General features: G+C 44.7%; 1 protein-coding gene across 3 annotated transcripts in view; it reads right to left on the bottom strand.

The window, feature by feature from the left end:
* Nucleotides 1–19223, bottom strand: part of LOC116990927 (procollagen galactosyltransferase 1-like) — a 61091-nt gene continuing 41868 nt past the window's right edge. For 2 of the 3 annotated variants that reach the window (XM_033049089.1, XM_033049091.1), the window contains 4 exons: nt 18337–18464; nt 15492–15695; nt 5013–5269; nt 1–1054 (listed from right to left, as the gene is read on the bottom strand). In XM_033049089.1, the coding sequence (XP_032904980.1) occupies nt 5029–5269; nt 15492–15695; nt 18337–18464 (573 nt within the window). In that variant the 3' untranslated portion in view covers nt 1–1054; nt 5013–5028. The remainder of the gene's footprint in view (nt 1055–5012; nt 5270–15491; nt 15696–18336; nt 18465–19223) is intronic. The other variant, XM_033049090.1, reaches the window with a different exon arrangement.

Raw genomic sequence — 19223 nt, 5'->3', positions numbered from 1 at the left:
TTAGGAGATCATGAAGTGAGGGTATGTTTATTTAGAGGTATGATCTTCCCGGATAGTGAAAGGCTTGGATAGAGTGGATGTGGAGAGGATTTTTCCACTAGTGGGAGAGTCTAGGACTAGAGGCCATAGCCTCAGAATTAAAGGGCGTTCCTTTAGGAAGGAGATGAGGAGGAATTTCTTTAGTCAGAGGGTGGTGAATCTGGAATTCTTCGCCACCAAAAGTTGTGCAGGTCAAGTCAATAGATATTTTTACAGCAGACAGATAGAATCTTGATTAGTGTGGGTGTTGGAGGTTATGGGGAGAAGGCAGGAGAATGGGGTTAGAAGGGAAAAATTGTGTAGATGGGGCGAATGGCCTAATTCTTCTCCTATCACTTATGACCTTATGATCTCCAGCAATTTACAGCATCTTTTGCCTTGCTTTTTACCTACCGAGGAGTTTCAAAGAGTTGCAGGCTGAAATTCACAGAATAATTAAATGATATAACACAGAAGGAAGCTGCTTAGTCTATTCTGCATCGACTTGATGTTACGCTCACTTTCCCTGGTATACAATCTCATGATCTCAACTAGGGTACCAATCCTCTCTATGCTTACACAGTGTGCTGTGTCTCAGCATTGTGGACGCACACAGGACCAGCAGGAAGTTCTAAAACTGTCTGTTTCAAGCACTGGCATTATTAACATTGCTGACTACATATTGGGTGCATATCAATAAAGAGCAGATCGTAAATTGTTTTTTGCGGTTCAGAAATGTTGAAATCTATCTGCACAATATTTTATGTTTCTTGTTGATAAACTGGATTATTTTGCGTTTAAGTCAGTGATTTGCCTTTTGGGCAGTGGGTACCACCTTCACACTACACACAGGTGAAGGCCTGAGACGGAACTGAACCATGTTGCTCGTCGTCCAGGTTCCTCTGACTGGTTGGCTGGCCTGTCTTTGGCAGGTGAACTTTGAAAGAAGTCCGCAACATTGCAGCTGGCCGATCTTTGTTTAATGTTTGGCAGTTCTGTCGGTCCGCAACACCAACTTCCTGAGAACGTTCACCTTCTGAAAACAGAGAATGTAAAATAAGATTTACTTTCTTTAAGAGAGGGAAATAAGAGTGGCACAGTGGTGTAGTTGGTAGAGCTGTGGCATCACAGTGCCAGAGTCCTGGGTTTGATCCTGACCACGCGTACTGCCTGTCTGGAGTTTGCACGTTCTCCCTGTGACTGCATGGGTTTCACTGGATGTTTTCAAGAGAGAGTTAGATATAGCTCTTGGGGCGAATGGAATCAAGGGATATGGGGAGAAAGCAGGAACGGGGTACTGATTTAGGATGATCAGCCATGATCATATTGAATGGCGGTGCTGGCTTGAAAGGCTGAATGGATGACTCCTGCATCTATTTTCTATGTTTCTAATACCATGTTGCCATTTGTGCTGATGATTTCTCCTATTTTATACATGTCAAAGATTCTGATAGAAGATAATCAACCTTGATGTTCATGCTCCTCCCCTCTCTGCGGATGCTCATCCAAATACCAGTTGACTTACTTCACCCTACCTCCATCCCCCACTCGGTTAGTGTTCAGCTCTTTGGAGTGTGAGGCCAGTGGAGTGACCCATTGTTTTCTCAGGAGGAGTAGCTTTACCCAGTAGACAGTCAACCCATTTATTCTTGTGCTTTACATTTCTCAGCCATGTACCTATAATCTGAATGACACCTGCAACCTATGTAATGGGAAGGTCTAGGGCCCCATGCCAGGAGATCCCTGGGAATACTGGAGATCAAGTTGCCTGGTGTGCACAGAAGCTTAAGGCAGTCCCACTGATTACAGCTGGAGCATCCTCATTACCCACTCAAAATAACATAGCTCAGTAAATGAGCTCAGTAACTCATTTTCTGAGAATAGATACATTTCTTTATATTTACAGGAACACTAGATTTAATTTGGCTTTTTAAATATAGTTGAGTGGTCATATCAGTCCTTCAAAACATTTTAGCTCCTATACAACAACGTAACAAAACACAGTGATGACTACTTTGATGCCCTGAGTACCTACGGCTGGCATTATGAGCCACTACGAAATATCTACGGACTCCTACGGACTCACTACGGACATTCTCCGAGTTTGAATCAAGGGGAAAACTCGGGAGAATTCGTGAGGAACTCGGGAAAGTGGGACAGGCACTTTACTGGTTAGCACTCTTGCACAGGTTGTGAGTTCAAACCTCACGTCACCCATTCAAACATAAAAAGCTCTGAGGGAATGCAGGACTGTGTAGCCAGGAAGAGGCCGGGAGGGCGCCTGATGTGTTAACCTGAAACGCAATGAACTTGCCAGGGAGAACAAAGGCAGGGAGACGAGGGAGGGGTGATAGACTGAACTGGCCAATTGTATGTATGTGCGTTTCAGTAAGAGGGATGGAGAGTGAGAGAGGGGAAGGATGAGAAGGAGAGAGGAGGGCGAGAGAGAGAGAGAGAGAGGGGGAGAATTGGGGGCTTTAAACAGAGAAATGTATATTCACTGTTCGTACCCCATCTAGTCACACTTTACATTCGCTCTGTGCCCGTCTCAATCAGGCGGGGGGAGGGAGGGGTCAAGTGATATGAAGCTCATGGCCGGGATATTTCTCTATTCTATACATTGGACCATTGGATGAGTCTCAGCAATTTACTGATGGATGTGAAAAAATGGCCCCCTACGGACTGTCAGATACATGTATTAGGTTCCATGATATTATTCTGGAGATTCCTCGTAAACATTGAAACAATTGTGTATAGTTTAGGTCACCGTGTGATAGGAAAGATGCCATTAAGCTGGATACAGTGTAGGGACGATTCACAAGAATGTTGTCATGACTCAAGGGTCTGAGATATAGGGTTGAGTGGGCTAGCATTTTATTCCTTGGCGTGACAGAGGCTGTGATCTTAGAGAGGTATATAAAATCGTGAAGGAATAGACAAGGTGAATGCACAGTCTTTTTCCTCAGAACTAGAGGGCATAGTTCTCATTATGCCATAACATTCTCCAGACTATAAAGAACCTTAGATCAAAGGTTGTAAAAGGTCCAAAGAAATGCAGGTACCTGTAACCAGAGAAGAGAGGCTTCTAAACATGTTCTTAAGTCCCGAGGGGTTGACCTGATTTGGTTTAGGTAGAGGTTTATTAATGTCACATGTGCTGAGGTACAGTGAAAAGCTTTGTTTGCATGCTATCCAAAGAGATCAGATATGCCATACAAGTAAAAGTCAAGTCAATTTCCAACACAATAGATACAGCAAACGGGAAGGTACAACTGTGGGCAAAAGTGCTGGAGAAACTCAGCGAATGAGGGAATGGAGTAATGGAAATAGGCAAAGTTTCGGGCCGAAACCCTTCTTCAGACGTTTGCCTATTTCGTTGCCTATTTCCTTTGCTCCATAGTTGCCTATTTCCTTCGCTCCATAGATGCTGCCTCACCCGCTGAGTTTCTCCAGCACTTTTGCCTACCTTCAATTTTCCAGCATCTGCAGTTCCTTCTTGAACAAGATACAACTGTGACTGAATTCGAAGACAAATGTCTAAACCTCATCACTTCTTGGATTGATGATGTAAATGGTTTAGTTGGCATGGGAGCTGATGATTGAATAGCGCAGATTAGATCCCCTAATGGGAAGGCAATGATGCTGAGTTATACCAGTCTAGCGAATGATCTCCTATCTCAACCCGAGTTAAATCAAGCTTCCATTATGCCCTGCAACTCTGCCCGGCTCGGCCTGTGGACTTCGGGAGCTGCGGACTCCGGTGGGAGGTGGCTGATCTGGAGGTCCGGGCAGCTGAGGATGTTCTCCGTCGAGGTTTGGCGTCGGTGTTCCATCATCCCGGCGTGAGAGCCTGGGCATCGGGCCGCCCGTGGCGGGCGACTGCGGATGCTCGGGAGGCCCCGACCACGGGTGAACATCTGGGAAGATCGGCGGGGAGGCTGGCTGGACTATGGTACCTTCCTCAACTTTGGTGCCACTGTGGGGTTATGTTGTGTCGTGGACTTCTGTGTTTGTGCTTTAAAAAAAAAAATGTTTTATTTATCATTTATTTTAATGTTACTTGACTGTGAGGAAAATCCATTTCGTTGTCTCTTATGAGATAATGACAATAAATTGAATTCAATCCAATCCAAAAAAATTCTCTGGTCCTTTAAAACAATTCCTCCACTTTGATGACCTCGAAAAGATCATCCACACATTTATCTCCTCCCGCCTAGATTACTGCAACTCTCTTTACACTGGCATCAGCCAATCTTCCCTGTCCCGCCTGCAACTGGTCCAAAACGCCGCAGCGAGACTCCTGACGGGCACCCGAAAAAGGGACCACATCACCCCGATCCTGGCCTCTCTCCACTGGCTCCCTGTGCGGTTCCGTATACATTTCAAGACCCTCCTCTATGTCTACAAAGCCCTCAATGGGCTTGCCCCCTCCTACATTAAAAGTCTTCTCACCCACCACTCCACCTCCAGGTTCCTCAGATCGGCTGACTTGGGGCTGCTGAATATCCCGCGGTCTAGGCATAAGCTTAGGGGCGACCGCGCCTTTGCGGTTGCAGCTCCTAGACTGTGGAACAGCATCCCCCTTCCCATCTGAACTGCCCCCTCCATCGACTCCTTTAAGTCAAGACTAAAATCTTATCTATACTCCCAAGCCTTTCCTGACGTCCACTGAGCGAGGGCTATATGTATATACAGGTATGTATGTAGTTTGTTTGTTTATGCTATTCTTATAACAAATGTAAAGCACTTTGGCCAACGAGAGTTGTTTTTTAAATGTGCTATATAAATAAATGTGACTCGATTTGACTTGACTTTTGGTGGAGTAGGGTTCATGATGTGTGAGGCCAGATTGTCCTCCAGGATCAGTGCAGCAGATGCTGGCAGGCTGTCACTGGTCTGAATTTACCCACTGACCCATTGAGGAGTGGAACTTTCTACACAGGCAATGATGGACGAAGAACTTATGCGAATAAGTCTTATTTTTTCTGCCTTACCTTACATTGACGCTGATTACAGTTCATCCCTTGAGGCAGATCCAAAGGACTGACGTGAGGTTCCTGTCTGTGCGGCCTTCACTGTTTTCTGAGAGCCGCTCCAATCCGTCTTCACCAAGTCGTCATCCCAAATGGTGGAGGTTTCCGTGTCGCTGAACCATCCGGGCTCCCCGGTGTAGTGGGTGGGGAACACCAGGAGAGGGTTGACGGAAAAAGCCAACAGGTCTCGTTTGGGGTAAACCTCCTTGTATTCCTCACTGGAAGAGAAAAATGCACATTTAGCAACGCTCCAGGTTAAGTGTGGTCAACAATGCACGAGTTGAACAAGTGGTAGAAACAGACCCAGTAGCAGCTTTGCAGAGGCCGAAAGAAAGATGAATACTGCAAAAGCTGTGGGGAAAGGTTGGAACAAATGTGGTTGTCTTTTTGAAGGCCCTCGTTTTGTCAAGAGATTGCATCCTCCCTGCTCCTTCCCTTAAATGGCTGCCCCTCTGGTGCTCAATTCCACAGGACTTGCTCAACTGGTCATTCTATGAGTTGGAGCCCCAGTATCAGATTGGGGCATGGCAGAGTCATAGAGCTGTACAGCTCCTCAGCCCAGCTTGTCCATACCGACTGAGTTGGCATATTGGGCTAGTCCCATTTTCCTCCATTTGCCCCGTAGCCCACTAAACCTCTCATCTCCTTATATGTGTTCAAATGCCTGTTAAAAAGGTATCTGCTCCTATAGCTTCCTCTGGCAGCTCATTTCAGATACGGATTATGCTCCAAGTGAAAACTTGCCCCCGAGGACCCGCTTAAAATTCTGCCCTCTAGTTTTAGAATCAGTGCACGTGACAATAGGATGACTACACTACAACGGTATTTTCTGCTACAATAGCATTCCACAGCATGACACAAACAATATTGTTCTGCAAGTAAAAACTGCGGCAAGTAAGAATTTTATTGGTCTATCTGGGACATATGACAATAAAACACACTTGATTCTCTTGACTCTTGATATTACAAAAGGACACGTTGTCCTATAAATACTTAGGGCGCACAGTGCTACACCCACTAGAGCCACTGCCTCACAGCGCCAGAGACCTAGGTACGATCATTTCCTTAGTTGCTGTCTGTGTGGAGTTTGCATGTTCTCCCTGTGACTGAATGGGTGTCCTCTGGGTGCTCCGGTTTCCTCTGGGTGCTCCTGTTTCCTCCCACATCCTGGGTTTGGAGGTTAATTGGCCTCTGTAAATGTACCCCCAATGTGTAGGTCGTGGATGAAAAAGTGGGATAGCATAGAACTGGTGTGAAAGGGTGATCGATGGTACTCGGTGAGCTGAAGAGTCTGCAGTGTCTTTAAGCTAAATTAAACTCTTTGGGACATCGCAAGGTAGGTCCGGTGTGGTACAAACCCACGTCCTTTCAATGTCACAGTATTAAAGATGATCTCACTCTACAGCATACTCTGCAGATGTGTCCTGTCTGGTTTGTCTCAGCACTGAGTCATGTGTTAAGCTCAAGAACATTAAATACTCAAGTAAATTACGTTTCCATGTTTCAGCAATTTCCTGAGGTCAGAATTCCACCTTGTGGCCAACAATAATATGAAGCTCGAATGTTCCAGTCCCTTTTTATGTGAGTTTGCACACTACCAGAGCACTATATGCATTACATCATTCTGCCTGTTCGTATAAGTGCTTAGTTGGAAAAATGGCAGGCATATAATGTAGTTCCCTCAGTGGGAAATACAGTTTGAAATCCTCTTATTATTTACTATGAGGAATTAGCTGATAGAGGTGGTTCAACAAGGAATTGGACGTCATATAATGCATGTTATTTAGTTTCACATTCGGTGCAATGCTATGCTGATTATAAATATATATATGGCTCCTGCAATAATTTGTTCAGTTTCCTCACTCAGTAAAATAGCAGTTTCTAACATGATGGAAGCTTGGCTGGGTAACAATTGGCTTTCTCCTTTTACAAGCCAAGCTACTTACACGAGAGGGCCAAGATCTTGTACTCTGAGAGAAGTTATTCAGCACTTCAGTTCTTTGCCCAACTTTACTTAAAGGTGTAGCAGTATCTGTGGTGTGGGTGTTTGTACTTCGAAAAGTCAGTGCATTTCCTTCAGAAGCAAATTTGTGTTGCATTTATACTCCATTAGTCAAATCTCTTAATGCAGTGAGAAACTGAACTAAGCGCAGTCTTTAGAGTCAGGGACAGGAGGACAATTTCCCAAGGTGTGCAACATTAAGGTTTTACACAGGGTCTTCACAAAACTGGCTTGAAATTGGTACAGAATCTCTGGGTAATTTTAATCTGGCAAATTACATAGAGATCTAAGAAGTATATAAAATTGTGATTGGCACAGGTTGGATAGACACTCAGACTCTTTTTCCCCAGAGTGGGAATATCAAGGACCACAGTGCATACCTTTAAGGCAAGATGGGCAAAGGAAATGTATGGGGAAATTTGATTTACACAGGGGGCAAGGGGTGCCTGGAATGCACTGTGGTGGTGGTGGTCATGGCAAATATATGATAGTGACATTTAGGAGGCTTTTAGATAGGCACATGATGTGCAGAAAATGAAGGGATATGGATTATATGCAGGCAGTGGAGATCAGTTTGACATGGCATCATGTTCGGCACGGACATTGTGGGCTGAAGGACCTATTCCAGTGCTGTACTGTTCTAAGTTCATGTTGATCAACCTTGTGCAATCTTTTGGGTTAATTTTTTTTCAAGTACTTCTCATAGCCAGTTCCACTGTAAACCTGGCAGACTTCCAAAACTTCCTCTGTATATTTCAAAAATATATATTGGAACTGGCATCTGTACATCAAAATTACTAGTCATGTTTCTATATTTGGAGAAAGCATTTTCTGTAATTTAAAATTGTATTACTGGAGGTGGACCAGACAATGGATAATTCCTTTGTGGTAAACTCATTTTTAGATGCATGAGCATTCTTAAATATGACTAGATGTCCATTCCTGTACTATTTCTACTGCAGTATGCTGGTTTGCTGGAAAAAGTGTCTGTTTGCATTGATTTGCGCCACATTTTGCATTCACTTGTATAAAAATCATCTGGAGAAAAAACTCGGGGGAAAAGAGACTTAGGAAAGGTGAAAGGTACTTGAATCAGTGGCTGTACTCAAAATTGAATCTCTGAACCAAGGCTTTTAATCATGTCTAATCTGCGATATGTTGCAGACTGAGGTGATGAGAAAGGAAAAGTGAACGGGGAAAGATGATGACAATGGCAATTGTCGGCACAGACAAAGGATGGAATGGGAACTTGCAAGGTTATGAACTAACACTGGGAGTCAGCATGAAAGCAGGTATTATGGACCAAATGCCTTCCTTCCAAGGAGGAAAACACAAAAAAGCTGACAATAGGAGGGAAATTTTGGAATTAGGAAATATACAAGGTGTAAGGTTTTTTTTTAAAAACATCACAGATAAAAAGGCAAAACACAAAGTCCTGGAGTAACTGAACAGGTAAGGCAGCATCTGTGGATATTTCAGGATGGAACACTTCAGGCCCGAAACATTGTTTGCCTATTCCCTCCACAGATGTTGCTGACCCACTGAGTGTGAGTTTCTCCAGCATTTTCTGTCTACCACTGAGTGTTGTGCTTTGCTCTCGATTCCAGCTTTTGTAGTTCCTAGAGTCTCCACCGATATAAAGGGACTGCTTTGAAATTCTCTTTAGATAGTTATAAGTAGTCTAACTTGATCATTGTTGGCTCCATTTGCCTTCTCCAACATGACTTTTCAGTCGGATTAGTTGTGAAAATGTACCCTTTTGTTTCTTTAGTAGCTCTGTTGAGCTGAGCTATCAGACGTAGGACACTCCCAGCTCAAAGAGAGAACATAAACATCGACTAAAGAGCTGGCAGTCCTGAATCTGGAGAAATGCCACATTATTGCATTCATCCTTTAGATCAACAGGAGCCGCCTTATAATACTTCCTCTGCCAACTTTGCTGAATATAAATACCCAGCTGCCATTCCAACCACTGCGGGAACATCACACTGTTTACAATTAAAAGGTTTTTTTTTTTGACAACTTGTTTCTTTTAGCAAAGTTAAGGAACTTAATTAGAATTTGAGTGCCTAGCCAAGAAAACTCAATCATCAAAAGAAAAGAAAAAGTGATTCTTAACCAGCTTGGAGTTGATGCTTTGTCTGGAGATGCTGCCAATTTGTGCAGCGGAGATGACGAGAGTGTGGCTTTTTAAGTGAGGCAGCAGAAGCCTCCTCAACGCAATGTAATGGTGCATGAACACCAGCATCTGATGCACTGCTAGCTCTCACATGGGTGGATATCTGTCAACCAAAGGCAGAGCTGGAAGACTGGGCTCTCTCCAGCTGGTCAGAGCCAAGTATCCACCTGAGTGCCGGATCACCTTATCTTGGACCGTTTCCAACAGCTTCCAATATAAACACTAAAGTTCAGAGCGCTTCCAGCAGTATACTCTGATCAGAATTATCTCGACAACCCAGCAGCATGAATATTGATTTCTCTAACTTCAAGCAACCCTTGCATTCCCTCTCTCTCCATCCCTAGTCCTCTTGCTAATTTCACCGTCAGTATTCCTTTGTCATCACCTCGTCTCCAGCCAACAATGGACCATGGTGGGCTCCACCTTTCCTGATTCATCGATGCAGGCTCTGCTTTGTTCTGTACCTTCCCAAACCCCTAGAGTCCCCCTCCCTGACTCAGTTTGTTGACGGGTCTCAACCCTAAACATCACCTATTCCTTTTCCCCCCAGAAATGTAGCTTGACCCGCGGAGTTACTCCAGCGTTTTGTGTCTATCTTCAGGATTATCTTGAGGTCACATCTCACTACGAACCCTTCCCACTGAGTTTCTTTGTCCCTCCAGGGCATCCACTCACACTGACGGATGCCAAGCAGACAGTGCCTCTATCATCATTTAACTCCACGATACACCTGGAGACTTAACGATTCACAGCCAACTTCTTGCTGTACCTCAATACATAATCAGGGTTACAGATTCAGGACTGATCATGTCATAATGAACCAAGGAGAAAGCTCTTGATGTAGAAGGAATTATCCACCCACTAATGTTTGTGGCTGCTTCACCTTCAAATATGTCCAAGGCTGAGACAGGGAATTCTGAATACTAATTAAATCTGTATATGTGCATCAATTGTGAGAGTGAATTTGAGGCATAAGATCATCCATGACTTGGTTGCATGGTGGAGCAGGTTGAATGGCTAATGCCCCTGTCCCACTTAGGAAACCTGAACGGAAACCTCTGGAGACTTTGCGCCCCACCCAAGGTTTCCGTGCGGTTCCCGGAGGTTGCAGGTGGTTGCCGGAGGTTGCAGGTAGTGGAAGCAGGTAGGGAGATTGACAAAAACTTCCGGGAACTGCACGGAAACCTTGGGTGGGGCGCAAAGTCTCCAGAGGTTTCCGTTCAGGTTTCCCAAGTGGGACAGGGGCATTACACTCTTTCTTCTGCTCTTACGTTCTTGTTAGAGTTAGATTGCAAAGATGCTGGAGAAACTCAGCGGGTGCGGCAGCATCTATGGAGCGAAGGAAATAGGCAACGTTTCGGGCTGAGACCCTTCTTCAGACTTGGCAGGTTTTGTCTCCCCACACCTCTCTTTTTCAGCTTTCTCGCCCCCTATTACAATCAGTCTGAAGAAGGGTCCCGACCAGAAATGTTGTCCATCCATGTCTTCCAGAGATGTTGCCAGACCCGCTCAGTTACTCCAGCACTTAGTGTTCTACGCAAGATTCCAGCATCTGCAGTCCCTTGTGTCTGCCAGAAACAGCCCATCTAACAAGCGGATTGCCCACATGAAGGAGCACTCTGCCAATTTCATGGCCAGCGTCAGTTCGAACGATGAACTGAAACAGGTGCTGGATGAAATGCTACTTCCTAGGCAGCCAGCGGGTAAAGTCATTTTCACGTAAAAATACTCAGCAGTCATCCTCTTGTGTTACACTGCACACACTCCAAGACCTACAGAGAGGGATTATTTATAAATCATTATCCAGTGCCAAAGAACAATGCTCAGGACTCTGGGCCAAGGTATATTTTGCTCTTGCCTTTTCAGGGACAGCTATTGTACAATGACCCACGACAGGTGGCCCGAGTGCGATGACAAGTGAAGAGTTTTGAGGATGATCCATGATCAACACTCGAGACTAAGTTTTGGCAAGTCGGTGCCGATAGGAATGCTGTCAGAAAATGCAGTGGGAAATAATAACATTGCACGAAGATGCTTTGAAAAGTAGGAAACACTGCACTTCATTAATAAATATTGGGCACGTACTGTTTCTCCTCAAAAGAATGGCACAGCAAGGTAAGACGACCACCAGCTTCAGTGTTGTATTCGGTGAAATGGAGTCACAAGCGACTGAAGATGCTGGAGTCGTGAACAAAACACAAAGTGCTGGAGGAACTCAGTGGCCCGGGCAACAAGAACTGACTGAGCACGTTTCAAGTCGGGACCCTTCTTCAGACTGATGAAGAACAAAGTATCAGTCTAACATATGGTGTCCGAAGAAGGGCCCCGACCCAAAACAGTGTCTGTCCATTCCCTCCTCAGATGCTGCCTGACCCACTGAGTTCCTCCGGCATTTTATGTTTTGCTCATTCATTAAGTGAATATAGTTTGGTGCGAGTTGCTGCAAGCAATACGATAACACATGAGATATGTTGAAGGCATTGAACTTTCACAAGGTTGTCACAGGTTTAAAGCTCCATTATATGTGAAAATAAACAGCTCAAGAAAGATTTCAATCTGATGTGTCACAGGAGCTCCAACGTATGCCTTCAGGCAGGACAATCTCCCTCAAGCTCCAGCATGTTTATTCCCTTGCAAACAAGTTTGGGATGGTTAAGTTATGGAATGTTTTGCAATACTGGACAAAAATATGGAAAAGGTAGGCAATACTGTTGCTTGAAGCTTGAAAGCAGACACCAACAGACTGAGGAACAGCTTCTTCCTCTCGTTTATGAGGCTTCTGAATGGCCCTTCCATAAGCTAGGGTACTGTCTGATTCACCTCTTCCCCCACTGTGAACATTGGAACTTGTTTATAAAACTGTCGTGCTACATTCTGCTCTCTGCATCTTCCCCTTTGCTCTATCTATTGTACTTCATCAGTTCAGAAGTTATAGGAGCAGCATTAGGCCATTCAGCCCATCAAGTCTACTTTGCCATTCAATCATGGCTGAGCTATCTTCCCCTCTCAACCCCATTCTCCTGCCTTCTCCCCATAACTCTCACAACCACTTGAATTTGTCTTGATGTATGACACATCAGATCTGTTTGGATAGAAGCAAAGCAAAGCTTATCACTGGACCTCAGTACACGTGGCAATAATGAACTTAAACCTAAATCTAAACCAATACATTCCTTGCGTATGATCAGCCATTCAGTATCAGCCCAATATTCAAATTGCCTTAATCCGTTACTGTGTAAAAAGCTGATCGTTCTCAGGTTTGAATATACTCAGCGACAGGCTGGAGGTAGAGAATTCAAAAGATTCACACGCCGCAGTGACAAAAGGCATTCTTATTACTGTCCAAACTATTAGACCCTTTATTCTGAGGCCACGTCCACAGTTCCAACTCTCAATCCTGAGGGAACAAACTCATAAATTCATGTCATAGGAGCAGAATTAGGCCATTTGGCCCATCAAGTCTACACCACCATTCAATCATGGCTGATCTATATTTCCCTCCCAACCCCATTCTCCTGCCTTATCCCCATAACCCCTGACACCCGTACTAATCAAAAACCTGTCAATCTCCACCTTAAAAATATTAATTGACTTGGCCTCCACAACCTTCTGTGGAAATGAATTCCACAAATTCACCACCCACTGACTAAAGAAATTCTTCCTTTCTAAAGGTCTGTCCTTTTATTCTGAGGCTATGGCCTCTGTTCCTAGACTCTCTCACTTGTGGAAACATCCTCTCCACTGGGTAATCCAGAAAATGCTGCTGATTTCTGGGCAGTTAAGAATGTTTTTAACATGCAGAGAGTGCAGAGACACTAAACTCTGTTGGAAAAAACTCAGTGCTCATGGAAGGTGCAATTGGCAGGAGGGAGAGCTCATTCCAATGGGGACCTCTTCCTGTCGATATGCTTGAAGCACGGTCTTGTCATAACCTACATTTTATTTTTCCTTTACATAACTTGATGATAACTACTTCGTATGTTACTGTTCAAGATTTTGGTCGCATTCCCACTCCAAGGTGAGGTGACAGCTGTTGACAGAGACTTGGTCACGTTGAGAAGGAAGCAGGAGAACATGAGGAATATTATTTCACTGATGTATTTCCCCCACTCTAAAAACAAGCTGTCATTTATTGCATCAGTTCAAGCAGTTCCAGCTGTTCTCTGGAACGCTGGTTATGATGGCTGCGGTTACTTCACATTCCTTTCCCTCTACATATCTCCCTGGCGTTCTGCTTCCTTGTATAACAGCTCACACATTTCAAGCGTCGAGAGGGAAAGTGACAAGACCACTGCAGATCATGTGGCTGATCCTGAACCAGAAACAAAAGGTGCTAGCAACACTCAGCAGGCAGCTATCATTCTATGGAGAATGGAGACATGTTGACTGTCTGTCTGTTCTGTCATAAGGGTGGGCAAGCTTCCAGCCAGATAGGTAAATCTCCTCATTGTATTTCTGCACATTAATAGACAGATACTTTATCGTCACATGTACCGTGAAGTTCTTTATTTTTGCATACGCAGTACACAAAAGAATCGCCACAAAGTGCCGACAAAGTTGCAAAGCACCCTTAAATGTTGTTGGTCCCTTCTTCTTCGTTCCCCACCCACCACCAGTCTCTCTAGTTCTTGGCAGCCGGCAGCCCCCCCCCCCCCCCAACGACAGGTTCCCCCTTTGTTCTCGGCGGCCCCCACACGCCAGGTCCCCTTCGCTCTTCGCGGCGCGGCCCGTCCACCTCGGCCCACAGGGACTCAGACCTGTTCTACGAACCTCTGTTCCTGACAGCGTAGTCAACGCCAGTGGCTCGGGCCCACGCCCTTGCAAGGCCAAGTCCATGCCCATGCCTTTATACCAGTACATTTGTGTGGGATGCCAGAGGAAGTTTGCTATCCAATTGCCCAATGCTACCCTCACTTTCACCTTTCTACTTGCTCAACCTTGTTTGTGCCTCTTATTCAGGAGCATCTCTGTACTTTCTACACAAATTCCTAACATGCATCAGGTTATTTCTTGCCCCTGGGCATTCTAGGTGTTGACATCAAGATTCCTCACAGCATGTACCAAGGTCTCAAAACACTCGTTCAATAAATCCTTTCTCTAATAGTAAGCCTTTAAAACCAATCTGATAGTGTGTTTCTGTTAATGGTGATTTATGTCAATTGGTGTTCATTGAATTCAGCTGGAAAACATCAGTCAGGCACCCTTGAATACACCATTTTAGCAAAAAATAACATGGACATACCCAGGAGAATGTGTCACATGCATTTCCATGAACAAAAAAAAAACTGTCAGACTTGGAAAATAGAACTGTACAACACAAGAACAGGTGCAGAAACATAGAATTGCAGATGCTGGTTAATGTCCAAAAGGACACAAAGTGCTGGAGTAACTCAGCAGATCAGGCAGCATCTCTGGAGAACATGGTTAGGCTTCGGGTCATTGTGGATTATTAGTCGTAGTGGAAGCTTTCTTCTCCCCCCTCTCCAATCAGTCTGAAGAAACGTCTCGACCTGAAACATCCCTATCCATGTTCTCCAGAGATGCTGCATGATCTGCTAAGTTACTCCAGCTTTATCATACCTCTAGTTTCCCTCTCCCCTGACTCTCTCTCTGAAGAAAAGGAAGATGACTGAACTTTATTGCCTTCCCTCACAGTGGGAAACGTTGATCCTGCTGTGCGGGGATATTCATGTTAAATTCTATCGTGTATTGTGTTCTTATTATTCATATGGCTGTATGGTAATTCAAATCCCACTGTACCTATCGGTGCATGTGATAATACATGTAACTTGAACTTGAACTTGAGAAGGATCTCAAATGAAAACATCACCTATTTCTTTTCTTCAGAGGTGATGCCTAACCCGCTGAGTTACTCCAGCTTTTTGTGTCTACCTTTGCTGCATGTCCTGCTGAGTTATTCCAGCACTTTGTGTCCTTTAGTGTAGGACAGGTGGTTGGGCCCTTCATGCCCGTGCCAAACATGTTGCCAAGTTAAACTTCTTCTTTCGTGTGGCGTGCACAGCCTAAAGTTATAGGACAACTTGTTCTATTTGATCTTCTGTGTGTGCACGTCGAGTTGATTGCATTAGTCGAAACAGGGAGGACCACGTGAAGGTTGCAATCTTCCACCCCCCAAATTAAACTAATCTCCACTGATCCAAACCCACCATATCCATGTGCCCATCTAAACACCTCTTAAATGCCATTTGGCTCTGTTAAACCAGTCAGAATGCTTTACAATTAATTAAAGAGGACTCACTTGATGTGCTTGTCATACATTATAGGGAGGAATTCATCCACAGGCAGCATCTTTGTCAGTGGCTGAGAGTTGACCAGTTTCTCGGCCCCCTGCAGTGAGATGGCGTAGGCCAGCGTCCAGTATGAATACTCGGCCATTACTAAGTTACGGATACCTGGAATGGCCTCCTCCTGACCGGGATTGACCAGTTTACGACCAAGGTAGCTGGAAAAATGAAAGGTTGCATTTGTTAAACTTAATACTTGATTGTAACCAAGTGCCCACTTTTTAAATAAAGATTCTCTCATAATGCAAGGTTTTGTGATAGATTCGCAAACTATCGTGGTCCAGAGAGAAGCCATTTCCCGAGGTAAAAGACCTGAGGTGCTGCCTCACAGTGCCAGAGTCCCGGGTTCGATCCTGACCTCGGGTGCTGTTTGTGTGAAATTTGCACATATTCCCTGTGAACGTCTGGATTTCCTCCGGTTTCCTCCCATGTCCCAAAGACATGCGGGTTAGTAGACTGATTGGCCTCTGTAAATTGTCCCTAGTGTGTAAGGAGTGGTTGACAAAGTGGGATCAAGTAATTGTAGTGTGTACAGGTGACCAATGGTCGGCATGGGCTCGGTGAGCTACCTGCCTCTGTGTTGTGTCTTTCTATTCAATCCAATTCAATTACTAAGGGCATCAAAGACTTAATATGTTCTGTTCGTAGCACGAATGGATAATTCCTGCCTCGTGCATGTTTGATTTATCACCGTGCATTCACACGCCTTTGGCCCTCAGCTCCGAACTTTCTTTCCTCAAACTGTTCCACCATTTACTTCCTTCATTAAGGCAAACACTATAAAAGATGTGTTCACACTGACACGTAAATGCGATTAGCATAGATGGGCTAAATGGTCAGCACGGATGAGGTGGGTGGAGGACCAGTTTCCAAATTGTACCACCCAATTACTCCATAAAACATATCTTTAATCTGGCCCATTGTTTTCTTAAATGGCTCAATAATAATATTTATTAAGGGATCCTTGCGCGGTGTCTTGGAGCGTGTTAATGCAGTATAAGTACTGTATAAATGCTAATTGACGACGTCGCTGCTAATCATCAGTGAAACTCATTGACAGGATCTGTTTATTGGAGCAGAGGGAGACTGGAATGTGAAGGGCTGACATGCCTCGCTACATCAAGAGTCCTTGCTGTCTTTTGCTGTCTAATCTCAGAAGGTACACTAAACAGAGACTAGACACAAAGAACTGCAGATGCTGGTTTAAATAAATGGACACAAAGTGCTGGAGTAACTCAGCAGGACAGGCAGCATCTCTGGAAAATGTGGATAGGTGATGTTTCGAGTCCGGACCCTTCTTCACAACCAGTCTGAAAAGGGTCTCAACCTGTAACATCACCTGCTCATGTTCTCCAGAGATGCTGCCTGACCTGCTAAGTTACTCCAGTACTTTGTGTCCTGTACGGAACAATACCCTGTTTAGACCATGCGGAGGTCAGTATGTACTGTATAAAGTGAGAATTAGATCCTTGCTCCATTCGCAGAGCAGGATATCATCAGCTGAATTGATTTACTGTCTCAAAGACACTGGAGAGATATCCCTGCCATCGTTATCTCAATTGTCTGAGCTGTTGCCTTTCATGTTTACAGCAGTTCTCTGAGGGGAAAAAAAACGCTGGCCAGTGATTCAATTACAAAGTTCTGCTTATTTCAGGACCGTGTGTTTGAAAAAGGATCTTCAAAGAGTGAAATTCAATAGCTCCCATTGCTGGGTCACTCCAGAAACGCATCCTGGTACTTCCTGGAATGGCTCATCAAGTGACAACATTCCCCCCTGCTATGCAGTGCAGGCTTTCACAATAATTACCTCCCTTAGTGGATTTGAGAGGGAGATGGAAACTGAGACAAAGGGAGGAAAATGAGCAGTGATAAACACGTGCCCACTTGCAGGGAGAGAAAGACAGCTAATCTATAGGCATTTAGACAATAATGGGCTCTGATAGCACAGTGTTACATTGTTGGGGTTTAGGTTAGTTTAGGGATACAACATGGAAACAGGCCTTTCAGTCCACCAAGTCTACGCTGACCATCAATTGCCCATTCACGCTAGTCTTGTGTTAACCCACTTTCTCATCCACTCCCTGCACACACGGTGAATTTGATGAGGCCAATTAACCTACAAACCCCACGTCTTTGGAATGCAGGAGGAAACCAGAGTAAGCTTCACACGGACATCACTCGAGGTCAGGATCGCAACGGGGTCACTGACAAGTGAGGAAACAGCTTTACCAGCTGTGTCACTTGAGTATCATGTATCTACAGTATGGGTGGCTCGGTTGTAATCTTGTACTCTCTTTCCGCTGACTGGTTAGCACGCAACAAAAGCTTTTCACTGTACCTCAGTACACGTGACAATAAACTCAACTCAAACTCAAACCCATGGCCTCGACTATTAATATAGTTATAATTACATCATGGTAATTGTGTAATTTCAATTCAAATAAATTTGGAAGTAGAAAGCTTATGTCAGTAATAGCATCTGATTGGGATTAAATGTCTATTTAGTTCACTGAACCTTTAGGAAAGGAAATTTGTCCTTGTTTTTGGTCTGGCCTCGATGACATTGGCAGCATTTCGTGGGCTTTGAGGGATATTGTGATCCCCACATTGTGCGAATGAATGGAAAGTTAAAGGCCTGGTCGTGCAGGCTGAGGTAGCTATACGATCGCAGTAGCATAAACTGCTCAACCATCCAGGGACCTGGAGAGGCAGAAAACCAGGCAATATTCCCAGGGGATTGAGGTCAAACCAGCATACCTGCTTCATATGTTCACAGATACAAGTTTAATGTGCACTTACATGAGGTCCCATTCTAAAGCGACATCCTCGATGTCACTTAGTAGTCTTGTCAGCTTCCTCTTAAAGTGGCCCTCAAACCTCACATCATCTTCGAAGACCACAGCTTTGTTCAGCTTTCGATCCACAACCTGCAACCACATTCAAATATCATCCTATATTTTTCCCCAGTTTGGAGAACAGCTGACCTATAACTATTCTCAATATGATCGCAATGTGAATGGGTACCATGAGGCAGATACCTCAGATCTAAGAAACCCTATTTGTTGGCCTTTCAAAACAAAATAAGTTATTCCCATTCATCCTGTCCAGGATTTCTTAAGTGGATTAGTCTGCGGTTGTCTCTGTGGCGGAGTGTCTACTGAAATGAAGACTGGCACAAGAAGAACAGGTGCCACGGTGTCGCAACGGTAGAGTTGCTGCCTTACAGCGAATGCAGCGCCGGAAGCCCGCCTTCAATCCCAACTATGGACGGCTGCTGCCTGTACGGAGTTTGTACGTTGTCCCCGTGACCGGCGCGGGTTTTCTCAGAGATCTTCGGTTTCCTCCCACACTCCAAAGATGCACAGGTATGTAGGTAAATTGGCTGGGTAAATGTAAAAAATTGTCCCAAGTGTGTGTAGGATAGTGTTAATATGCGGGGAACGCTGGTCGGCGCGGACCCGGTGGGGCGAAGGGCCCGTTTCCGTGCTGTATCTCTAAACAAAACTAAACTAAACAGTAACTTGGTTAAGGCATCAGCTGAGTGCCAGGAGCCACACAATCTGCATACTTGGACCATGAGTCAGAACCTTCTAAAGTGGAGACACCCATACTTGGTCAAATCCCTGCATACAATGCCCTCTGACTACCACTAATGATAGATATATGTTCGTGATCTAACCAGTGCT

The sequence above is a fragment of the Amblyraja radiata genome, chromosome 32 (genome assembly GCF_010909765.2).
Source record: "Amblyraja radiata isolate CabotCenter1 chromosome 32, sAmbRad1.1.pri, whole genome shotgun sequence".
Classification (NCBI taxonomy): Eukaryota; Metazoa; Chordata; class Chondrichthyes; order Rajiformes; family Rajidae; genus Amblyraja; species Amblyraja radiata.
The sequence above is the reverse complement of the archived record's forward strand: the minus strand, read 5'-3'. Positions and strand labels throughout refer to the sequence as shown.